Source organism: Herpailurus yagouaroundi, unplaced genomic scaffold (assembly GCF_014898765.1).
Source record: "Herpailurus yagouaroundi ecotype Mexico unplaced genomic scaffold, PumYag 163, whole genome shotgun sequence".
NCBI classification, from domain to species: domain Eukaryota; kingdom Metazoa; phylum Chordata; class Mammalia; order Carnivora; family Felidae; genus Herpailurus; species Herpailurus yagouaroundi.
In genome coordinates this window covers 67,152,243-67,174,902 of record NW_024412404.1, presented here as the reverse complement: position 1 = coordinate 67,174,902, position 22,660 = coordinate 67,152,243, and the positions used below count along the sequence as shown (strand labels likewise).

Sequence of the window (22,660 nt, the reverse complement as noted above, 5' to 3'; positions counted from 1 at the left end):
GAAGCCGCCGTGGGGTCTGGACGTGGGTCCCCGGGTCAGCGAAGCCGGGCACCCTCGGGAAGCTGGTGCCATGGAGGCCGGGCTCCCACTCTTCCCTCCATCCACAGCCAGACGGCCTTTCCCGTGGGGAGAAGCTCGCCAGGAGGGACCGGGAGGCAGTTTCATTATGATGTATTGAGGCTCCAAGGACCTGTCATCAGGCATTTGCTTTCTGGGGAGCAAAATTACTTGGAGAGGAAAAGAGCTTGGGGTGAATCACTAAATCTGCAAAGTGCGTAAACAGCGTTGAGCGAACACGGCAATCACCCTCATTGCTCAGCACCCCTCCCGGGCCGTGCTGGCCAGCCACACTCACAGCGACCCCCGGCCGCCCGCATTCGCGGGGACCCCCAGCCGCCGCACTCACAGGGACCACCCTGGGTCCTGGGGTCGGCACAGTCCACTCCTCGTGCGACCATCGGTTGCATTTCTTCTTAGTCCACCCAAGTCGATTACTGGAGGAAGCGGGCTCAGAAAAAGCCGTTTTGTTCAAGGAACCGATTGGACAGCTCCAGAGGCTCAGTCGTGAAAGGCCCCAGCGCTCCCGCTCCCGTTCTGTGCTTGCTGCCCGTGTGGCCTGCGCGCCCGAGGTCCCCGCGAGCAGGGATGGCACCAGGCCGGGCAGACCGTGGAGGCCGGGCCGGTCGAGCCTTTCCGGCCGAGGGTGGTCGCCAGCCCTTTCGGGGGAGCCCCGTGGCCGATGTGAAGGACGCCAGGGTGGAGCCCAGGGCCCCTCCCGGACAACTAACTGTCGAGTGCCCGGCGGCCCGTGGGCCTCCCAGAAGTGGTGTGGTCAGGCCCCGGCTGGAGGACACGGGGGGTCAGAGGGGGCTGCAGTGGGGCCACGTGACAAATGGCCCGATTGGCAGGGACAGAGGACAGCGGGTGTCAGGTAAGGGCAGAGGCTGGGGCCCAGCGGGCAGGGTCTCCGACACCAGAAGGAAGCAGGGTATTTTCAGAGGCGGGCACCTCCAGAAGGTGCAGGGAGAGGATCCGTGTCCTGGGGCCGTTAAGGAAGTGGTACAGCTTCAGGGCCTCCGATGACAGAAGCGTATCCTCCCACAGCTCTGGAGACCAGAAGTCCAAAGTCGGCGTGTCCTCTGGGCTGGGTCCTCCTGAGAACCCGCAGGAGGCAGACTTTGCTCTGTTAGGGTTTGCCGCTAAGCCCGAGTAGTCAGCCGACACAAGACACGTTTATTTAGTGCAAGTCTTAGGTGGCCCGGGAGCCCTCGTGAGGTCACGGAGACCCGAAGAAGTGGCTGGGCCCACGTGTTTTCATGTCGGGTTGGACAGAGGCAGTGTGGAAGAGTAACCACACTCTGGGGGGACCGGAAGGTGAGAAGCAGGTCTGTCCAGAAGTCTCTCGGCCTTACCTCCCTCCTGGTGCAGGGGGTACATCTTCCACCATCGTCCACGTGGGGCGTGTTCTCTGTTAGGAAGGAAGGGGGCGCCTTTCTCGCACCTGCTGGTGTCGTAAATGTCTCAGCTCATGATGTTGTGCCCGAGTGGCGAATTTTAGCGACACCCCCGCCCCCTTGAAGCTCCCCCAGAGCATCACAGTCCAGGCTCTGAGTGGACAGCCTGCTCCATCGCTCGTCAGTCCCAAGAGTAGGTCAGTTCAGCGAAACGGGTTTCAGTGTTGCAGGTGGTGTCCCCGCAAAGCCGCGCCTGTCTTTAAGGTATGAGCAGTCGGGTATTTATTTATTTTATTTTATTTTTTTTTAATTTTTTTTTTCAACGTTTATTTATTTTTGGGACAGAGAGAGACAGAGCATGAACGGGGGAGGGGCAGAGAGAGAGGGAGACACAGAATCGGAAACAGGCTCCAGGCTCCGAGCCATCAGCCCAGAGCCCGACGCGGGGCTCGAACTCACGGACCGCGAGATCGTGACCTGGCTGAAGTCGGACGCTTAACCGACTGCGCCACCCAGGCGCCCCAAGCAGTCGGGTATTTAATGAGAAGCGTTTCTGTGGAAACGAAGACAAAACAAAGGTTGATGTTGGACTAAATCATAAACCCAGACAGACTCTGAGCCCGGAGGGCGGTCAGCTGAGATTTTAAGTGACTGGTCTCAGTGCCTCTGGATGGTGGAGGGAGGAGAGACGGGGGCAGTGGGTGCGTTTCCTGGTGTTTGGTTGGAATGTCTCTGGTGGCCTGGGGTGTCGCGGGGAGCTTCCCGAGTGGCCCACGCAGCCGCATGCACGCGGTCTGCTGGCGTGCTTTCTCTGAAGTTATATCAGCTTGTCCAGCTGCTTTGGGCTTTGGGAAAAGGGCAGTTTTCATTTTTAGTTTTTCCAAGTCAGAAAGTTCGGGGGGGGGGGATCTGGAAATGTTAATTATTGGCAGAACGCACAAAATGGCAGGAGGCAGTTTACAAGGAAGAAGTGTGGCGCCGTGGACACCCCACAAAGGGTATCATCGCTTTCATCGAAGCAAAATTCCCCCCCACGGTAACCCCCATTTTCATTAAAGACGATTGAAGTCAGACTAATTTTTTTGCAAAATAAGTCAAGGCTCATCAAACGTGGCCTGATCAGTTACGTAAGTATGGCGAGAATAGTGACTGAACGCATAGGCCCTTTTAAGTCAGCGTTGCTGGAACTTTTATGAGGAATCTCGGATCAGATGTAGGCTCTTGAGACTAAGAAACCAGGTCAGGCTTTGCCTTCAGGACCTAGAAATTTGGATGAATTCCTGTCTTCTCCGGGTCCCCGAGGTGCCCTGGGATTCCTGGGTCTGTCAAGAAGTGACGTCTTTACTCACCTGCAGGGCCAGGAACCCGTGAGCAGGCATCAGGCTGGCATTTCCGGGCCCGTGGTAAGCGTGGACCCCGTCAGCTCAGAGGAGGAGTTTCTCACGTCTGGCCGAGCGATTCCATGTGCCGCGCTTTCAAATGTGGCCTCCCAGTCAGTGTTGGTGATAGAACCGATGGTTTTAATCACGTCCTACTGCTAAGAGAACAGATTCCCGTTGAACCGACACAAATCATCGGCGCAAAAGTCAGAGTATTTAGTAGCAGTTGCTAAATTTTGGAGGAATCAGGTGGGGAGAGAAGCCAAATGTCCCCATCCCATTCCAAAGCTCTAATCTACCAGACGGCTGTGAGCTATAGACAGCTTGAGAGAAAGGAGAAATAGGATTTCTTAAGTCTGGAAAACCAAACATTAAGGAACCAGCCATGTTTCAAACAAAGGTCAGAGATGTGGTGATCTCCCTCACGGGTTCCTTCGTCCCGCGTAATTAAATCTGGTGTGCTCCATCCTGGGCTGTTGGCTTCTTTAGAGTTTCAGAAGGTCTCCTCTGGCTCAGGGGCATGATCACACAGTTTCCAGAAACCTCTCTCCCAGGGTCCCTGTGGAAGCCGGTCCCGGACTTCCTGCAGATGAAACTCTCTCGTCTGTACGTGGTTATAAGAAGCTTTCCATGAAGTGTCGATAAACCAGTGACCATCTCCAAACAGGGACAGACTGAAAACAGCCGTAGTTACAGATCTGATGACAGTTTATTGCAAAAGGTGGTGCAGTTGACAAGGAAATTAGGTTATTTCTACGGTATGTGACGTTTTAAGGTAATTGGAATTACGGCCGATTAAACAACCGCTGAGGATGTTGATAAGCTTCCAGTCATTTTACATAACTTCTGAAACGTGTGTATCACAGCATATGTGCATACAAATGTAACATAAAGATTTAGCAACACTTCTAACTTCACCGTTTCCCTGTGTCACTTCATGTGTCAAATAAGCCTAATTAATGTAACCTCTGTATTTTTATAAGGAGAAATAACAAATCTTTTTCCTCAGGGACCCTCTGAAAACCCCAAAGTTAGTTTGAGGTCAAAAAGACTATTTTATTTCTTTATTTTTTTAATTTCTTTATTCATTTTTGAGAGAGCGTGAGCAGGGGAGGGGCAGAGAGAGGGAGACACAGAGTCTGAAGCAGGCTACAGTCTCCGAGCTGTCAGCACAGAGCCCGACGTGGGGCTCGAACCCACGAACCGTGAGATCATGACCTGAGCCAAAGTCTGATGCTTAACCGACTGAGCCACCCAGGCGCCCCAGTTTGGAAACTATTTTTAAGTAGACATTCGTTATTGTGGAAAAGTTCATTTACAAACTTTTGGTCTACTTCCATCTATTTAATTTTTTTCTCTTTTTAGTAATTATGCTTGGATTGCTCTTGAAAATTTCATGAGACGTTAAACAGCTACCTACCTATCTTCTTAAGTTAGTATCATTATTTTTTTGCCGACAAATTTTGTAGCATAGAGGTAAAATGAACTTACTTGACTAGTAAAAACCCAGGTGGAGAAAGTTGTACGTCCGCATCGTATCTAATGTCAACAACTCTGAAGACACATCTGTGTTCGTTATGGCAGCAAACTTAAACTAGCTTTTCTCCACTGAAGATTTCCTAGATCACGTGAACTTAAAAAAAAAATTGGGTTAGTTTCTGTATTTCTGAGAGTCTTAGAATACTTAAGCACGTAATACTTCCTCACTTATTTTCCTTCAAGCCGCCTGGATGAGCTGTTACAAATCCTTTGGCCACACCATCCCCAGGTGGGAAATGTGCCACACGAGGCAGGTGTGTGATCATATAAAACTCACTAGTTTATGAAAGACCAGTTGGATCCAAAGCGCATTTCTAGGGGCGCCTGGGTGGCTCAGTCGGTTGAGCGTCCGGCTTCAGCTCAGGTCATGATCTCATGGTTTGTGAGTTCGAGCCCCGTGTCGGGCTCTGTGCTGATAGCTCAGAGCCTGGAGCCTGCTTCGGATTCTGTGTCTCCCTGTCTCTCTGCTCCTCCCCTGCTCCTGCTCTGTCTCTCTCTCTCCTTCAAAAATAAATAAAAACACTAAAAAAAAAAAAAATTAAAAAAAAACTGCATTTCTGGAAGTTGAGGTCGCCTGTGTCCCACCAACGTTTTAACCAGCTCTAGTGGAAAAGACTTTTAAGAGGGTTCCACTTGTCAGTTTAGTCCCAAACAGCTCCCTTCTTGTTTCCTTTGATTGGAAGTCGAGTTATTTCCCCAGAAGCTTGTACTTCCTCCAGAGGGCTCGCATCTAGCAAAGAGACCATCTGTGCATCTCAAAGGCACCAGGAAAGAATGTACATTTTCGTCAAGGAGTTCTGGGATGTCTTTTCCTATTATCAAGGACTTAGGGTAATTTTTAAGTTTTTCTTTCCCTACGGATAGGGTAGTCCAGTGACTTTTTGTGGTGGGGGCCCAAACGGGAGGGGTTGGTGCTGAGGGAGTTTGGTCACAGTCCCAGTGAGGGACCGGCATCTGGGGTTGGGGGAGCACAGGTGGAGTTTACAGGGGGTGTGGGCTTAACTCCCGGCTTTGTCTCACTACTGAGGCTCTAAGTAGCAAGACATCCCTGTGAGTCTTCCGTTAATTTAATCTCCCCACAGGCACTGCCAGGACATTATTTAGGATGAGGGCACTCTAAAAAATCCTTTTAGGAATAAAAGTCCAAATCTTTAAAGGCATACCTATTTTAATGGGATTTTAAATCAGCTGGCCTTTGTATGGCTTAAAACCAATTAGCCTTTTATGATTTAACAAAGGACACAAGTGGTGTCCCCAAAGAGGGCGCAAATGATGCGGGCCTCCCAAGGTCCAGACTTTCTGCTAAAGACAGTAAGAAGGCCAAGAGCCTTGTTGTCACAGGAGGTCAAAACAGCTTCGGGCTCCCATGAGGTAGGACGCCTTAAATCACGGACCTGCTGGTCTATCACTGGACAGGTGATGCTGGACACTTTCCCAGCACGAACAGGACAGGTGGGGAGAGATGACAGTGGCCCCTGTGGCCTCTGTAGGACAAGGGACACAAAGGACAGCATCGGGAGGCTGAGGATCTGTAACCCGCCAGCCCTGACACTGAGGCTACACGTCACAGAACCAGGTTTTACAATGATTTTCTCCTGCCCCTCTGAACTTAGAAAGTAACTGGAGACACCCTCCCTCCTCTCTGGAGCAGGCAGTGGGGACGGAGAGCTGACCTGAGGAAGGAAGGACCATTGCCATCTGTGGGGCCCATGTCAGGCTCTGGTTGGGGGCCACCCAGGCTCTTCCTGCCCTGTCGTGCTGGGGCCCATAGCAGGGTCTGGAGGGGGGCTCCCAGGCCCTTCCTGTCCCGTCGTGCTCCCCAGAAATCAGAGACAAAGCTCTGCCTCCACCCCCTCCAGGTTTTCGGCTGTGATCAGTTGAGCTCTGAACCTTCCAGGACACAGAGCCCAAAAATTCAGGGAGTCTGGGTCTGGGCTCTGCTCGCCCTGCCCCTTCTGGCTGGGAAGGGCCCTTGAGCTGTGGGTACTGGTGGCCCTGAGGTCAGCTTGCTGCTCGGCTGGGCTCCACCTCCCCCCAGGTCCCCGGCCCAGCTAGCTGAACCCCATCAGCACCGCCTACGCCGATTTCCTTGGAGATGGCAGGAGGGACCGCGTGGCCACCCGTGTCCCCAGCCACAGGGCCGCAGCGAGCCTTTCCAGAGCACCTTCAGATGCACGCCGGGAATCCTCTCTCCCTCCGTGTCGGCGCACAGACAAGTGGGCCTGACAAAAGGGGGGGGGGGGGGGGGGCACGCAGATTTGCCCTTAGGATGGCTCACAGGCCCTTACCTGGCAGCTGCTTGATGGAATCCGCTAGGGTGGCCAGGCTCTGGGGGCAGCACAGGCCTTCAGAGCCCCGGGGGACTCAGCCAGGCTCAGAGTCACAGAATGTGCCCCCTCGGGTGGAGGCGGAGGTGTTTCTGGAGCTCTGGGCTTCTCCTCCAGTGACCCTGGCCAGGAGCCCCTGTGGGCAGTCCGCCTGCCACCGTGGGGCCTCTCAGATCGTCAGCCAGCGGGAGAGAACTCCAGCCGTCCCCCCTCAGCTCAGAAATCTCGAGGAAGAGCGTCAGGAGAGCAGAGGGGACAGCGGGTGATTTGGCTTTTAATTGCTGTGATCACACTTGATCAGACGCATTTGCATAATTGCCTAGAGCTGGGGTCTCGAGGCTCCTTCAGTCTGCGTTTCTGGGTGACGTCCCAGATCCGAGGCCTGGCTCACGGAGACACGGGGGAGCCGGTAAGCCCACTCTCTGGGCCGCGTTGACAGCTACCGGGTGCGGAAGCCCGGAGAGCGCCTCGGCTGGCCATCCCGTGGACGAACTTCGGGCCGTTTGGCTGAAATGAGAGGAAAGATTCAAGAAAGGGAACGGTTTTCGCGCTAATGGCCTTGTCTGTGGGAGAGGCTTTACAGACCTCGTGGTCTGGCCTGGCCTCCATCCAGTCTCCGTCCGTCAAGGCCCCCGAACCCTGCGTCTGCGCCCAGAGCATCCCCGACGGCTCGGAAGGAGAGCGTTTCACAGCAGAGGTGGATCACGCGACCCAGTGACACCGGCTGTCCCTCACAGCTCTCAGGACGTGGCTTCCTGAGGCCACTGCGACAAATGACCACACGTGGTGGCCCCTCCCTCTGGGCGTCACGTTTCTGCCATGGACTGAACTGTGCCCCGACTTCCCATGTTGAAGCCCCCCTCCCCGTGTGATGGTATTTGGAGGTGGGGGCTTTGGGGGGGGCTTAGGCTTAGCGGAGGGTGTGCAGGCGGGCTGGTGATGGCATTAGTGTCGGGCACCTGTGGAGGGGAGGGGAGGAGACCAGAGCTCTGTGCGTGCGCCCACAGAGGACAGGCTGCTGAGGACACGTGAGCACTGGAAGCAGGCCCCCACCAGGAACGGAATCTGCCAGCACCTTGGTCTTGGACGTGCAGCCTCAGAGCTGTGAGAAATGAGTCTGTTACTGAAGCGGCCGGGTCCATGCTGCCCGCTCTGGCCCGGACACCCTGCGGCTCACATCTCCCACCGCCTCCCGCTCATGAGGACCCTGCCGAACAGTCCGGGATGATCTCCTGGGAAGGTCGCGTGTCACGGGGCTCAGGCACCAGGATGTGGATGTCTTTGAGGCCATTGGCCAGCTGGGCGTGGCAGAGACAAAGCCGTGGTCAGTGGACGCGTGAGCATGAGAAGTCCTGACTTCTCACAGGCTTGCGCGCCAGCGTAACGTTCACGTTTAGCAGGTAGGGAAAGGGAGGGTCAGCCGCTGGGGAGACCGCTGGACAGCCGGCGAGGAGCGGATGATGGAGGACGGGCCCAGGGACGAGGGCGGCCCGAGGGCTCCCGGACAGGGGTCTGTCTGCTGTGTGTGGCCACAGGGGCCAGGAGAGCAACGGGTGGATCCAGGGGGCGGGGGCGGCCCTGTGGCTTGGGCATCTCTTTCTCAGACCCAGCCTGGCGCCCTGCCTCATCCCAGTCAGCAGGGGTCCCCGAACATGCAAGGTCCCCACGGGGGAGCCGGCGGGCACAGTGGTCACTGCCCCCGTCCCCACCAGGAGAGCTCTGCCCGTCCCCACGCCCCTTGGGGATGTTTTTATGACTGTTTATGCTCCTGTCAGAGAAGTGACCCCCGCTGTTCCCTTTGGGGGACAGTCAGGAGGACGGGGATGGCTCCAAACCTCTCTCTGCGTGGGAAGGCCTGGCGGCAAGGTTAGGGCAGGACATTGGTCGTGGCCTCCCTTCCTGGCCCCGCTCTGCCCCCCCTCAGGGACAGGGCTCCTGCATGTCGGGCCCCTCGTCTGGGCAGAACAGTGAGGGTGGGGGGCCTTGACTCTCGTAGCATCAAGAGCAGATGGGGGTCTTTGGAGGCCCGAAGCGACGCAGGTCTGAGGTCAGGTCCCCGGCCCCGAACTGCGGGCTTTCTGGGGAGTCAGCCCAGCCAGAGGCAGTTGTAGGCAGAGCTCTGCGGGGGTCTCGGCGGCCTGCACGGCCCCTGGGCGGGTTTGAGGTGGGAGCTGCACAGGTGCATCATGCGGGCGTCACGCAGATGTCACGTGGGTGTCACGCGGGCGCCACGCCACACGCCTTGCCCATCTGGGGCTGGCAGGGAGGTGTGCCCGGTGCTGCTGTGCCTCATGAGGGTCCTGTCCCTGGAGGATGGGGGGATTCAGCACGCAGGCTGCTCAGCTGTGCCCGGCACCCCGAAGCCAGCAGTCACCGGCTGCCTCCCCACCGTGGGGCAGCACTGCCACCAGACGCCCTCACGGTGACGTTGCAGGAGCCAGAGTGAGGGGCGCTGCATGCCCTGTGCTCAGTTCCGGTTCTGCCGCATCGGGTACGTCATCGCCGTGTCCGCATTAAATGGCACAGCCTTGCGGTTTTGCTTGGCCTTATGAAAGTCGCCACACGTGCTTAACGGTGTTTATAAATACAGTTTCAGTGGCCGTGTGGCATTTCGTTGAGCTCACTCGCCCGGTGTCCATACGGTTGCTGGATGCTCAGGTTGGTTGAAAGTCTGTGATAAGCAGTTTGCTCAACTGGTAAACATCTTCTGAAAAAAACCCACAGAACACCTTCGTGTCTTAGGATGTGTTCCCAGGTGAGGGACCGTGGGCTTCACCCAAAAGGGCTGCATCCCGCGGGTTTGGCCCACGACCCTGATGCTCACTGACACTTCCGGTCAGGTCCAGGCCACCTGCCTTTGGGTGGGACCCCCGGACAGTCTCCCCGCTCCTCGAGTTCCCCCAGCTCCGGCTACTTGAACACCTGGAGCCCAAAGGCTGTGGGGACCCTCAGGCGTGACTTGAGTTTTCTGTCCTCGAGAGGTCCCTCGATGACTTGAGTGGGGAACGTGGCCCCCGGCCTGTGATTTTGTGCGTTAGCCCCACTTGCTGTTGGAGACCTTTGTCCGTGGCTCTGATGGACGCCCCTTGGCCACTCGGGCGCGCACGAATCTGCGCTGCTTCTGTGGTTCTGCTGTCCCTGAACCCCCACCCTCTGCCCAAAGTGTGAATGCCGCCAACATCGCGAATGGACTTCGCAGCTCCGTGCTGGGTGGGATTAGCACTTGAGAGCCATGCAGGGGCCCCGCCATTGTAGGAGGGCCCCTGTGGCTCTGGGGATGGTGGCTCAGGGGTGGCGAGGACAGTAGCTCTCACGTCTGGGGCCTTCCCAGGTGCAGGGCTCTGGCTGAGGGGTCTCCCCACTTCGTCCCCAGCGGCCCTCCAAGCCAGCTGCTGCTCCGAGCCCCAGGAAGGGGCAGTGGGTCACCGCTGGTGGTGGGGGTGGGGTTCCTGGGCCCCGGCGCCGTGCTCCTGGCTGGGTCCTGCCTGCTTTCCGAAGGCGCCTTGCACAGGAATTTGCCCCACCAAAGACATCCAGTCGTTCCCGAGTCACGTCTGCCGTGGCCAGCGTGGGAGGTGGGGTGGTGGCGTCCACCTGAAGCGCCCTCTGCCCCCAGGTGTGCATCGTGCAGAAGCGGGACACGGAGAAGATGTACGCCATGAAGTACATGAACAAGCAGCACTGCATCGAGCGGGACGAGGTGCGCAACGTGTTCCGGGAGCTGGAGATCCTGCAGGAGATCGAGCACGTCTTCCTGGTGAACCTGTGGTGCGTGAGCTCGCCTCGCGGGCACAGAGCCCAGGCTGGACCCGCCGCCACCCTCCCCTGCCCCCGGCACCCCTCCCCGCTGCTCCCCCCTCTCCTGCCTCTGGGATGCCCTGACGCCCACGGCCCGCCCCCCACGCGCTCACCTTCAGGTTCCCCAGGGCCAGCGCCGTCCAGGTGTGCACCACGCACGTGTTGATGCGGGTTTCCCACCCGCGGGAAGCCCAGGCTTTCCCGGGAAGGAGGCCTGTGGCCCCTGGAGTTTCTGGCGCTAAAGCCAGTGGGGAAGAGTTTTGGGGGCCTGAGTTCCTCCCTAGAATGGTCGCCAAGACCAGCCCCTGAGGGGAGGCAGACACAGGCTGCAGTGAGATCACCCTCCTCTCTCCTCCGTGAGCGTCGGGCTGCACGAGAGTCCTCCCCGCCGGGGTCCTCCCCGAATCCTCCCTGACAGCCTCCTGTCCTGGGGTCTGTGCTCCCCGATGGCGTTCCGGAGGGCCCTCGGTGGGCCCAGGTGCTGCGGCAGCTGGGGAGGCCTGTGAGAGACGAGGCCTAGCCCCGCCCCCACTGGGAGCCCAACACGGAGGGAGAGGCCGCCGGAGCTGCATCGGGGACGGAGGCGGGGACGGTGCACCATTGCAAGTGACCTGGTGCTAGCTCCTGCAGGACGCACTCAGAGCCGCAGGTCCCCCTTCGCTTATTTACCTGGGCCGCAGCAGGTGGGAGGGTACCGCGCCGTGGACAGCAGCCCGCAGCCGGCTCTCCCCGTCGGAACCGGAACCGTGGTCCCGCCCCGGGGGGGGGGGGGGGGGGGAGACCGGGCCGGAGGGAGGAGCTGGCTGTGCGTGGGGGGTGTGGCCTTCCCCTCGTGGTTGTGGGAAGAGGGCGAGGTGCCCAGCAGGGCCCAGGGCGGTGGAGCCCGGCTGCCCGGGCCTCCTCCAGCCCCTCACCCCTGCACGCGGCCCCGGGCCTCCCTCACTGTGGCCCGATGTCCCTACGAATGTCTAGCGTCCAGGCAAGCAGAGGGGCCAGCGGGGCCACACGGTGTCGCCGTGTCCCTGTGCTCCATGGCGGTCTTCTCGGCATCCTGGGGCAGTGGTTCTAAAGCTAGGGGCGTCCAAGCACCCCTCAAACCCACCCACTCTGTGCCGGCCAGGGAGGGCCTCACCGGGCCGGGCCCGCTTGCAGCCTCTCAGGAAGGGGCTGCCGTGTGTGGCCGACCCTCAACCGTGACACCGGCCCTGGGGCTTGCTGAGATAGAAGACCCAGGACTTCCCACCTGGGGGGCCTCCGCTTCCCTCCACACCCTCTGGGGCTCTCTCTGGGAGGCCACGTGCCTGCCTAGTGGCCAGGAGCACGGGCTCCCGCGTCAAACTCCTCCTGCTGCGGCAGACAACATCCCGTCTGTGGAGCAGGGGTGGCAGTGGTCCCCAGTGCAGAATTAGCCACGCACGTACACGGACAAAGTGGTCCACGTAGGACGACTGAGGGACGTGACCCGTCAGCATGATGTTTTCCTGCCCTGCTCCTGCGGCCACCACCCCAGCCCCACGGGCGGGCCTGCCAGGGATGCCTCCCGCCACCAGGACGGGGCCGCCGCAGCCTCCCGGCGTGGGAGGCCGCCTGCTCTTGTCCACTGCTCCCCAGGACTCCTGGCCTGTCCCGGAGCCTGGCCTTTCGAGTCCCTTTGCCCTCTGGTCCCATATCCCCTCCCCAGGCCACCTGCCCCTGAGATGAGGACAGGGTGGCTTCCGGTGGGCAGCGAGAGGAACATCACGTGAAAAAAATCAATCCTTTGTAACTTTCTTTTTTCTTTTAAGCTTATTTATTGAGAGAGAGAGAGAGACAGAGACCACGAGCCGGGGAGGGGCAGAGAGAGAGAGGCGGAGGGAAAGAGAGAGAGGATCCAAACAGGCTTTTTGCACGGTCAGCGTGAAGCCTGATGGGGGCTCGAACTCACGAACTGTGAGATCATGACCTGGGCCAAAAAAAGCTGGACGCTTAACCGACTGAGCCCCCAGGCGCCCCGTGACTTTATTTTGGAAAGAGCCAGTTGCTCAACAGTAAGACTGCCCTCTGAGAGCTCACAAACGAAATTACAAAATGGAAGGAGGTCCTTAAATGTTGTCTTGTGACCACCGTTATCTCCGTCATCTGTCCTCATCATCACCGTCCCCACCCCCACCCTCACCATCCCCACCGCCCCCACCACCACGGTTGTTAGAAGCGGCCCCTTGCCCAGCACTGCCTGAGCATTTCGCCTTGAGGTCTCCATTCCTTAACGGGCCTCCAAAGCAGATGCTTTTATCCCCTTTTGAGAGAAGAGGGGCAGCGGGGAAATGGCCAGAGACGATGTATCCTTCTCTCCACCGGTCACTCCCATGTCTCTGCCCCCAGCTGGGCTTCTCCCTTCAGGACAGGCCCCTCCATCTTTCCCAAGGGTCCCGGCTCAGAGCGGCTCCCGGGCAGGAGCCGGGTCAGCACCCCGGGCGGGACCCTGCTCCCGGAGAGTGCCCGTGGGAGGTGGGGGTTCGTCGGGTGTGGCGTCTGTGGATTCCATCTGTGGACGGAACTGCGACGCCGGCTCCCCAGCCGTGCGTGTGTGCCAGGTCCTCCCCCGGTGCCCGCAGGTACTCCTTCCAGGATGAGGAGGACATGTTCATGGTGGTGGACCTGCTCCTGGGCGGGGACCTCCGCTACCACCTGCAGCAGAACGTCCAGTTCTCCGAGGACACGGTGAGGCTGTACATCTGCGAGATGGCGCTGGCCCTCGACTACCTGCGCAGTCAGCACATCATCCACAGGTATGTGCCTACCTGATGGCCTCCCGGGCAGGCTCCTGCCTGCTCTGGCCACCCCCTGCCCCCAGGTGGGGCCCCCCGGGCCAGCCAGCGCCTGGCTCCAAGGCTGTGCACCTGATGTCCACCTCGGGGTGGGTCCGAGGCGAGCAGCCCCGGCTCGGCCGGGATCAGGGCGGCCCTCACCTGGGCTGTTCAGCTGCCGGGTCCCCGCCACCCCTAGCAGGAGTCCGTTTGCTCATTGCCGTGCCCCTGGGGGATCAGGCTGATTGTAACATTAGCTGAAAGCAGATGAAGTTAGGAAGACAGAGCTGTATCCGCAGAACGAACCGAGGAAGCCCATGTGGTATATTACGAAGCCAAGTAGATGGGGTCTCTGTGTGTCTGCCTGGGGGTTCTGTTACCTGGTCACAGTTCAGGCAGCGAACATTTACCGAGCAGGGTGAGGCCCGAGGCCAGTTGGTGCAAGGCAGAGGCCCAAGTCGTCAATTCTGTGCAGCCCCGGGACTCTGAGGAGAGGCCAGCCGCGAAGGGGGGTGGTGGGAGAGGAGCCAGCCTGGGGCGCTGGGGACGGGGTTCTGCTGTCCTCTGGGGGTCCTGGCACCCTTGTGTCCAGGACGTTGCTGCTGTCTTCCTGGCCCCACCCAGGTGGGAGGGGCACTTCGCCAGAAACCAGAAGGGCTCCTTTCACCTGGCTCGGTCAGAATTGCCAGGCGGCATCTTCCCAAGGCCCACTTGGGTCTCTGGGGCCTCTGCCTTGAGTGGGGAGGGGCCGTGAGGGAACCGCCAGCCCTGCCAGGGACTGCAAGGCACGAACAGGGCTCCTGGACCACCTCCCCACTTCCTGCTCCCGCAACAGGGACGTCAAGCCCGACAACATCCTGCTGGACGAGCAAGGTGAGCCCGGGCTGCGGGAGGCTGGCCGTGGGGGCGCGCGCCCCGCCCACAGGATGCCCCTCCAGCCCTCGGGACACCGGCTGTGTCTTCTCTCCTCGCAGGGCACGCACACCTGACCGACTTCAACATCGCCACCATCATAAAGGACGGGGAGAGGGCCACCGCCCTGGCGGGGACCAAGCCATACATGGGTGAGCCGCGGCCACCAGCCTCGCACCCGCCCGGCCAGCCTGCTGTAGTGCGGGACAGGCTCAGACAGACGCTAGGTGACGATGTGAGAGCTAGGACACACTCCTGAGTCAGCCCACCGCCCACACCAGGTGGGGGAGGGTCCCCCGGGCGGTCAGCGGGGGAGGGGACCCGCGGTTCCGGGATGCTCAGTGGCCTCTCCCTCCCTGGAAAGCTCCGGAGATCTTCCAGTCCTTCGTCAGCGGTGGCAGCGGCTACTCCTTCGAGGTGGACTGGTGGTCGGTGGGGGTGCTGGCCTACGAGCTGCTACGTGGATGGGTACGGAGCTCCTGGGGGTGGGGGCTGGCCCTCGACCTGAGCTGCCTGTGTCTCACGGAGGTGGGGGGGCCTGAGTGCCTGGGAAGGGATGAGGCCGTCCCTGCAGGTGCTCAGGGACAGTCACCCATTCCGTGGACGCACACTTCCAGTGCGGTGTCTCTGGAGAGTGGTGCCTGAGCCAGCGCAGGAGGGAAGCCACCCCGGGCTTTGGGGGGGGGGGGGTGGGGGGGGGGAAGGGGGGGGGAGGGGCGCTGTAGGGCCAGGCAGTGGAGAGAACTGTCAGTGGGGCTGCGTCCTTGGGACCTTCCTGTGGGGTCCCCTGCTCTCACCTTCTAGCCCTGGGACGCTGGGGCCCTCCTGATCCCTCCTGGGGGGCCTCCGAGGCCCTGCACCCTCAGCCACACTGCAGGACCCCAGCCTGGAGGAAGGTGGCCCCTCCTGGCCTCCAGGGCCAATTCGCCCAGGCCGGGGCATCCAGGGGGGTGATGTGCTTCCTGCCCGGCCAGAGGGGCGGCCTCTCCTGGCCAGTTTCCCGGCCTGGACGCAGGCGCGGCCCAGACCCGGCATCTTCCTGGGAGCGGAGGCCATGCTATGTGTGTGCTGGGGGTGGGGCACTGCCTCGAGGGCCTCTGGGTGGCGGGGCCCCTGCCGCAGCACTGCCTCCCCCGCCCCAGAGGCCCTACGACGTCCACTCCAGCAATGCCGTGGAGTCCCTGGTGCAGCTGTTCAGCACGGTGAGCGTCCAGTACGTCCCCACCTGGTCCAAGGAGATGGTGGCCCTGCTGCGGAAGGTGAGTCCCCACCCCGCGCTGAGGAAGCACCGGCTTCCTGCGCGTGCACGTCCGTGTCGCTCCCGCCGGGCTCTCTGTCGTCTTGCGGTATCTGGCCCAGTCCGAGCACTGGCTGTGAGCCGGATGCCATGTGCCCGTCACCAACTAAATCCCACGGCCCAGCATCACCCCATTTCACGCCCAAACTGAGGCGCAGGCCCCCCTGTCACACGTGTCGGGGGGAGGGTGCGTGCAGGCTCTGGCCTCCTCCACCCCGACCTTCTGCCAGACACGGGTGGCCACTGCCTGCTGCCAGCAGTCGGGCTCACCCCCCGGGAGCACACGAAAAGGACCCCCGACCCCCCCTTGCCCCCCCCCCCCCCCCACTGGCTGAACAGGTGGCTGCAGCAGCCAGGGGACCTCAGTCTGGCAGGGACCCAGGCCAGGTGCTGCTATCACAGTGCCTCGGTCCGGTGTCCAGGCCTGGGCTGGGGCTGCCCCTCAGCCGGCCCCACCGCTTTCCACTCAGAGAGTCGCACACGGGCGCCTCCGGGGTCGGGACCGGCCGTGCAAGAGCTTACAGGACACACAAGGCCCAGCCGGCCCCCGTCTCCTGGCCCACAGGGCCCTCCCTGCATGTCCCCCCTGCTGCTGGACACCTTTGCCCCTGGAATGACAGACGGGCAGCTAGCGGCCTCTCCCAGTTCCTGAGAGGCTCTTAACCCAGCCTCCACCCCACACGGCTCTGCCCACCCCTGCCCAGGTGGCTCCCACGGTGGACCTGGGCCCCAGAGACCCAAGCAGGGAGTAAGGGCCATCAGTGCACCAAGCCTCACGCCTCAGGGACGCCTGGGATAGGGTTCGCTGCCTTCTCTCTGAGACAGGGACAGGGACAGCATGTGAGGGGACACCCAGCCGCACTGACCCGACCGCACACGGCACCCCGAGGCTCCCAGGGGCTGTGTCCACTTAGTTCCGGTCTTGGGGCCCTTCCTGCCGTTCACCAGGCCGAGGCTGCCACCTGCTGGTGACTCTTAGTCAAAGGTCCCCGTGGACCCCACACGCCCTCCACTGGCCTTGGGCTCCAGGGGCTTGGCCAGATTGTCCCTTTGGCCACATGACTGCACTGATCTGGAGTCAGTGCCCCCTTTCCTTGCCTGACCCTTGAGATCCTCTTAGTGGGGTGCCCTGGCCTGGGGCAGGTGGCCAGCTGTGGGCGCCAGGGCTGTGCTGGGCGTGGGTGCCATCTGACGTGGGTCGTGTTCCAGCTCCTCACTGTGGACCCCAAGCACCGAGCCTCCAGCCTACAGGACATGCAGGCGGCCCCATCGCTGGCTGGCGTGCTGTGGCAGGACCTCAGCGAGAAGAAGGTGGCACCGGGCTTTGTGCCCAACGTAAGCCTGTGGGCGGTGGGCGGGGCCCCAGGTGGGCGGGGGCCCACGGGGGTGGTGGGGCTCAGCTCCCATCCCCCCCCCCACAGAAAGGCCGCCTGCACTGCGACCCCACCTTTGAGCTGGAGGAGATGATCCTGGAGTCCAGGCCTCTGCACAAGAAGAAAAAGCGTCTGGCCAAGAACAGGTCCCGGGACAGCAGCAGAGACAGCTCTCAGTCTGTGAGTGGGGGGCCTGGTGTGGGGTCCCCCCCTCCCTCCGGGGCACCACCTTGAAACCCACCCCCCGGCCGAGCCCCTGGCTTCCTCTCCTAAGCAGGTAGAAATGTCTCGAGATCCTGCTCCTGGTGGAAGGGCTCCCGGGCCCGCATCACTCCCACCTCTGCCCCCAGGGGCACATGCATGTGTCTTCTCTTATAGGGACACCCATCACCCACGGGTTAGGACCCACCCTAACCCCGATGACCCTCTCTTTATGTGACTCTGTGTCACGTTCCAAGGAGCTGGGAGTTAGGACATCACTCTGGGGGGACACAGCGAAACCCACAGATACCCCTCGCCTGCCCCAGGTCACAGAGCTTCTCCCGGGAGGGTGGGGGCGCTCCTGGGGAGCTCGCGTGTGAGCGCGGGATCAACCCTGCACCTGTCCCCGAGGGACAGCTGGTGCTCACAGAAGCAGCTGGGGTATATAGGTGCAGATGGCAGCAGTCACAGCTGTGGCCCTCCTGCCCCTGGACCGGTCTGAGCCGGCAGAAGACCCCAGCCCTGGTGCGGCCTCCTCGGGCCTGCCCCTGGGCACAGGGGTCAGGCGGGGACTGGGTGTCAGCCACGCTCACCACACTGCCCCGTCCGGGCTGGGGGGGGGGGTACCCTGGGAGCCTGGACTCTGGACTGCTGGTGGCGGCCCCTGGTGTTCAGAGGTGGGACTGCAGGTGTGGCCCCGCACGTTTCCCTCTGGGGCTGTTCTGTTGTGACCGTGGGAGCGCGGTCGGACTCTGAGCCGCTCACGCGAAAGCACCGGAACCACACTCCTTATCTTTTTATGATTGCTAAGAGCCGTTCACCTGCCCTGAGACACTCGTCGGAGACATGAGCTGCAAATAGTTTCTTCTGTTCGGTGGCTCTTTCCTCGTCGGGTGGGGTCGTTTGCGACATGTTGATGAAGTACGGTGTCTCCACTCCTGCTCTCTTATTTTGTGCGTCTGGCGTCTTCTCGAAGATTTCCTTCTGCGCTTTCTTCTTCGCATTCTATCACTTTACCTCTCGCATTTAGGTCTGGGGTCCGTTTTGAGTTAACTTTTATGGGTAGCGTCAGGTCCACGGTCACTCCTGCACGTGGATATCCACTCATTCATGTGCTGAAGATGCTGCTGTTTCCCCGTTGAACTGCTTGGCGTGGCTTTCAAAGACTAATCAACCCAAAATAAGCATTTCCTGGAAGTACAGTCGTCCACCCTGGGTGCGTGCACGCTGGCCCTAGCCCCTCCCCTGTGGGCACGGAAGGGTGGCCCTGTCAGGTCGGTGGCTGTGTGCCGCACACAGAGCCGTGCATGGTCCACGCTGGTAACGTGCCGCCTCGGGCTCCGCAGCTGTGCCTGGAGCTGCCCTGGGCCACGTGTGCCACGGTCCCCATCGTCTGCCCTGAGCCAGGTGCCAGGTCTCCATAGTGAGCGGGAGGGTAACGGGGAGCGGCGTCCTTGTGCCCTGAGGGCTCGAAGGCAAAGGTACAGACTTACAGTCGTGATGGTGGCACTTGTCACTGCCATTCCATTCTGGTGCGGACTTGTTTCTGTAGATCTAGGCTGCTTTGTTGGGGGGGTGCAGTTTCAGGAGCCTCTTGGCCTCGTGCATGGTACAGCCGTTACCCCACAGATCCAGGACCAGCTGCGAGGGCTGTACCAGAAGCCAAATGAGTGGATTTTGATTATGCACTCAGGGCGGGGGTGGGGGGTGTTGGCGGCCAGCCACTGGGCGGGGTGGGGACACTTGCTCCCACCCAGCTGCAAGGTGGCGTGGCCAAGCGTTAGCTCACACTCTGTATCCAACAGACTTGCAAAGGTACACCGGGAAATGGTGTGAATTTCCATCAAGGTGGCTGGTGACAGCTCTCTCTCGTACCCTTGATCTTACTGTGCACGTGTGCGTGTGTGTGTATGGGTGCGTGTGGGTGCGTGTGTGCGAGCATGTGTGCACATGTATGCATGTGTGAGCATTGTGCACGTGTGCATGTGTGAAAGTGTGCACACGTGTGTGCATGTACGTGTGTGCACAGGGGTGCACATGTGTGAGCATGCTTGTGCGTGAAGGTGTGCGCACGTGTGCAAGCATGGGTGCACTGCGTGAGCGCGTGTAAATACGTGTGTGCGTGTGCACGGAGATGTATGTGCATGTGCAATGTGTGCGCCTGTGCACGTGTGTGAGGATGTGCGCACATATGCATCTGTGTGCATGGGTGCATGTGTGTGTGTGTGTGTGTGTGTGTGTGTGTGAGCATGGGCTGGCTGTCCGTGTCCCTGGCCCTAGGAGCGCTGGGACCCATTGGACACCGCTAGACCCGGGCGCAGGGGGACCTGCTTCCCGCTGCACGGTGCGGCCGGTTACAGGGCTTACTCCCACTTGGCTGGGTCCGGATAAGTTGGGTCCAGGCTCGTGCTGTTCCGGCGCACCATCATCACCGTGGCCGCCGGGGGGCTCGGTTCTAGAGCAGCGTCTCCTGCAGAGCCCAGGCGGTGCCAAGCTGCTCCATGGTGCCCTGCCCCCTCACCAGCTCAGTCGTTAGCGCCTCGCTGAAAGGAACGTCCTCTGGGCCCCCCAGGAGAGCATGGTTGTCTGAGGGCGATCAGTTCTTCGATGTTGAGTCTGTCCGCCCTTTCTGGCTGCCCACCTCTCTTGAGACAGCACTCGTCCCGGGCTGTTCTGGAATCTTCACCGGGCCATCATTGCTTCCAAGTTTCCAGGAGCTGCCCGGCAGCATGTTACACCCCCTCCAGGGTTCTTGCCCGGGAGTTAGCTCCCGGCCATGGGAGGACGCCCCACACCCACACTGTCCCTCCTGCGTATGCCCCACACCCGTCAGGCCTCCGGGCACCCACCCGGCCTCTGCTCCTGCACCAGGCGGTGCCCTTCTGACCTTAGCGGGTCTCACACAGGCCCTGCTGCTGGGGGCAGGTGGAGGCAGATGGGTTGGGGGGGCGGGGAGGTGCTGCTGTCCTCCGGCGGGGAGGGCCCTCTCGTGGCTGGAAGGGGCCATCGTGGCCACATGTGTGCACTCAGGCCCTCCCAGGTTTCAGAGGCCAGCTCTGTCTCCCAGGACCTTGGCTTTGATGCAGGGAGGGGAGGGAGCCAAGCCAGGTATGGTTTTTGGCCCAAGTTTTGTCCTGCAGACCTTGCCTTCATGGCAGCGTCTGCCCTGAGGCAGTGGCTGGGCTTCCAAACTGGGCACCCTTTGGTCACTGGCTGAGGGTCGCCCAGGAGATGCAAACTCCCAGATGTTCTGGCTGCCTGAGGGCAGAGTTTCTCCAACAGCCCGGGTCAGGTCTCCACAGAAAGCCACAGGCGCAGGCCACAGCAGGGGAAGAGACAGGCTGGGAGGGACGCTCGGGAACCCAGCTGAGGGGAGGGGAGGGAGTCTAACAGCATCCATTACATTCATTGGTATGTCTTTCTAACAGGAGAATGACTACCTTCAGGACTGCCTTGATGCGATCCAGCAAGACTTTGTGATTTTTAACAGAGAAAAGTGAGTGCGTGCGCTGGGGGGCGGGCAGCAGGGCGCCAAGGGGAGGCGGAGGCTCTCTGGGCCACACAGGTCCTGAGCCCGGGCAGCCACAGGGCATCAGGGGACCCGGGAAGCGGGTCCCCACCCTCCCAGGGAGGGAGAGTGGGAGGCCCCTGCTCAGGCTTGTGTGGGAGGGAGGGGAGCTTGGGAACTTGCACTTCTAAACTGAGGTCTAACAGCCAGCCTCTCCCGAGGAGAGACTCTGCGGACTTCCCAGCCGGAGGTGATGGCTGGGCAGTCCTGCAGTCACATGGACTGATATCCCTCCCTCGTGCACGCCACAAACTTTCCTGAATGTCAGGGGCCATGGGACAGAAAGGGCACAGCTGGTTAGCAGGAAGCTGTGACAGGCCTCAGACAGCTAAGACACCTGCTGCAGTGGAGGGAGGAAGCCCAGCGCTGTGGGCCCAGGAGAGGGGTGGTAAGGTGCAGCACGGAGGGCTTCCTGGAGGAGGCAGCTCTGCACTCCGGTGACCAGGACGATGTGTGGGCACTGGTTTAGGGCACTGGCTGCCATCCTGGAGGCCGGAGGCCTGGATAAGGACACTCAGGCAAGCTCTTGACAAGCTTTGTTCCAAAACTGCTGACCCACAGGACATGCCCTTAAACTAGGTGTCCTTCTCGGCTCTGGCTCCCCAGCCCCACTGTTGCAGTCTGAGGCCTCGGGGGTCAGGCAGGGTGCCGCTGGGCTGGGCTGACCCCTGGCCCACCCCACACCCATTCTCTGCCCCCTGCGGTGCCTGGAGGGGCACTCCTTCCGGCGAGTCCCTGGGGGAACCCATTCTGCAAGTCCTGGGCCAAGGCCAGGGTTGGGGGTGGCCAGAAGCGTCCTGCGGCTGCCTGAGAGGCTGCAGAAAGCCCCTCCTTGTGTTTCCCCCCCCACAGGCTGAAGAAGAGCCAGGACCCCGCGAGCGAGCCGCCGCCGGCCCCCGGGGCCGGGGCCGGGGAGGCTGCGGAGGACCGCGAGGGGCCGCGCCCCGCCCTGTCCATGTGCGGCCCCATCTGCCCCTCCCGCCTCACCGAGAGTTAGCTCCCGCTGCTTTGCAGACTCAGGTCTGCCAGGAGGACAGGACGGGGTGGCGGGCAGAGGCCCAGCGTGGACATTCCCCGCCGAGCAGCCCGGCCCCTCCCAGCACAGACCCCGGGCCTGGTGGCCCCGCTGCTCCCTGGCCTTGTTTGCACGGGGACGGGCTGACTGCCGAGCCTGCTCGAGGGCTCTCCGTGGCCCATGGCAACCGCCGGGAGTGGGGGACACGCCCCGGTGGCTCCGTTACCTGCAACGGTGGCAGGAGGCCTGCGGCCTCCGCTGGTGCCCCCCACCCCCACCCCTCCGGCCCACCACTGGCAAGTCACAGAGGCTCCAGTGCCACCAGTCTCAGCTGTACATAAGCCCTCGGCACCGGCCCCGCCGTCGGCTGCCGGACGTCCGTGCACTGGCTCCCCGGGGCGCACGGAGTCTCGTGTGGAAAGGTGAGGAGTGTTTTTATAGACACACTGTTCTGGCGACTTCTGCGGTGTTTCTGTACAGTTGTCACCTCTGAGCATCACGACCTAAGAGCTGCTCGGTGTCCAGTGTCGTGCGTGTTGTAAGCCGGCAGGGGGTTGTACAAAGCTGGGGGGGGCAGAGGCGGAGCCTGCTGGCGGGAACAGGGCGGGACAGAGGCGGAGTCGGCCAGTGGAGGCACGGAAGAGGCGGGGCCCGTCGATGAGGGCGGGGCAGAGGCGGAGCCTGCCGGTGGGGTGGGGCGGGGCAGGGGCGGAGTCTGCCGACAGGGACGGTGGCGAAGCCTGCCAGTGGGGTGGGGGCAGCCGAGAACCAGAACCAGAACCAGAGCCGCAGGTTGCGTGAGAAAGAGCTGGCTGAGTTGGGCAGAGGGAGCTCCCCTCTCGCCAAGGGCCGGGGGAGTTCATGTCAGAGACAACCCCGTGTGCCCACGCAGGGGACACAGGAGTCACTACCGGGAAGCCAGGGTCCAGAGGTGGGCAGCTGCAGGACACCTGTGGGCAGTGCCAGCCCCCAGAGAAAGTTCTAGGTGGAGACCTAGTGGTGCCAGAGGCA

The 22,660-nt window shown here is 61.2% G+C and overlaps 1 protein-coding gene across 3 annotated transcripts in view; it reads left to right on the top strand.

Annotated features, from left to right (window-relative positions):
* Positions 1-22,162, top strand: part of STK32C (serine/threonine kinase 32C) — a 98,253-nt gene extending 76,091 nt beyond the window's left edge. For 2 of the 3 annotated variants that reach the window (XM_040486850.1, XM_040486851.1), the window contains 10 exons: positions 10,316-10,467; positions 13,092-13,265; positions 14,119-14,156; positions 14,258-14,422; positions 14,560-14,663; positions 15,338-15,454; positions 16,702-16,827; positions 16,914-17,045; positions 20,495-20,562; positions 21,487-22,162. In XM_040486850.1, coding sequence (XP_040342784.1) covers positions 10,349-10,467; positions 13,092-13,265; positions 14,119-14,156; positions 14,258-14,422; positions 14,560-14,663; positions 15,338-15,454; positions 16,702-16,827; positions 16,914-17,045; positions 20,495-20,562; positions 21,487-21,631 — 1,188 coding nt within the window. In that variant the 5' untranslated portion in view covers positions 10,316-10,348 and the 3' untranslated portion in view covers positions 21,632-22,162. The remainder of the gene's footprint in view (positions 1-10,315; positions 10,468-13,091; positions 13,266-14,118; positions 14,157-14,257; positions 14,423-14,559; positions 14,664-15,337; positions 15,455-16,701; positions 16,828-16,913; positions 17,046-20,494; positions 20,563-21,486) is intronic. The other variant, XM_040486852.1, reaches the window with a different exon arrangement.
* Positions 22,163-22,660: the final 498 nt, after the last annotated feature.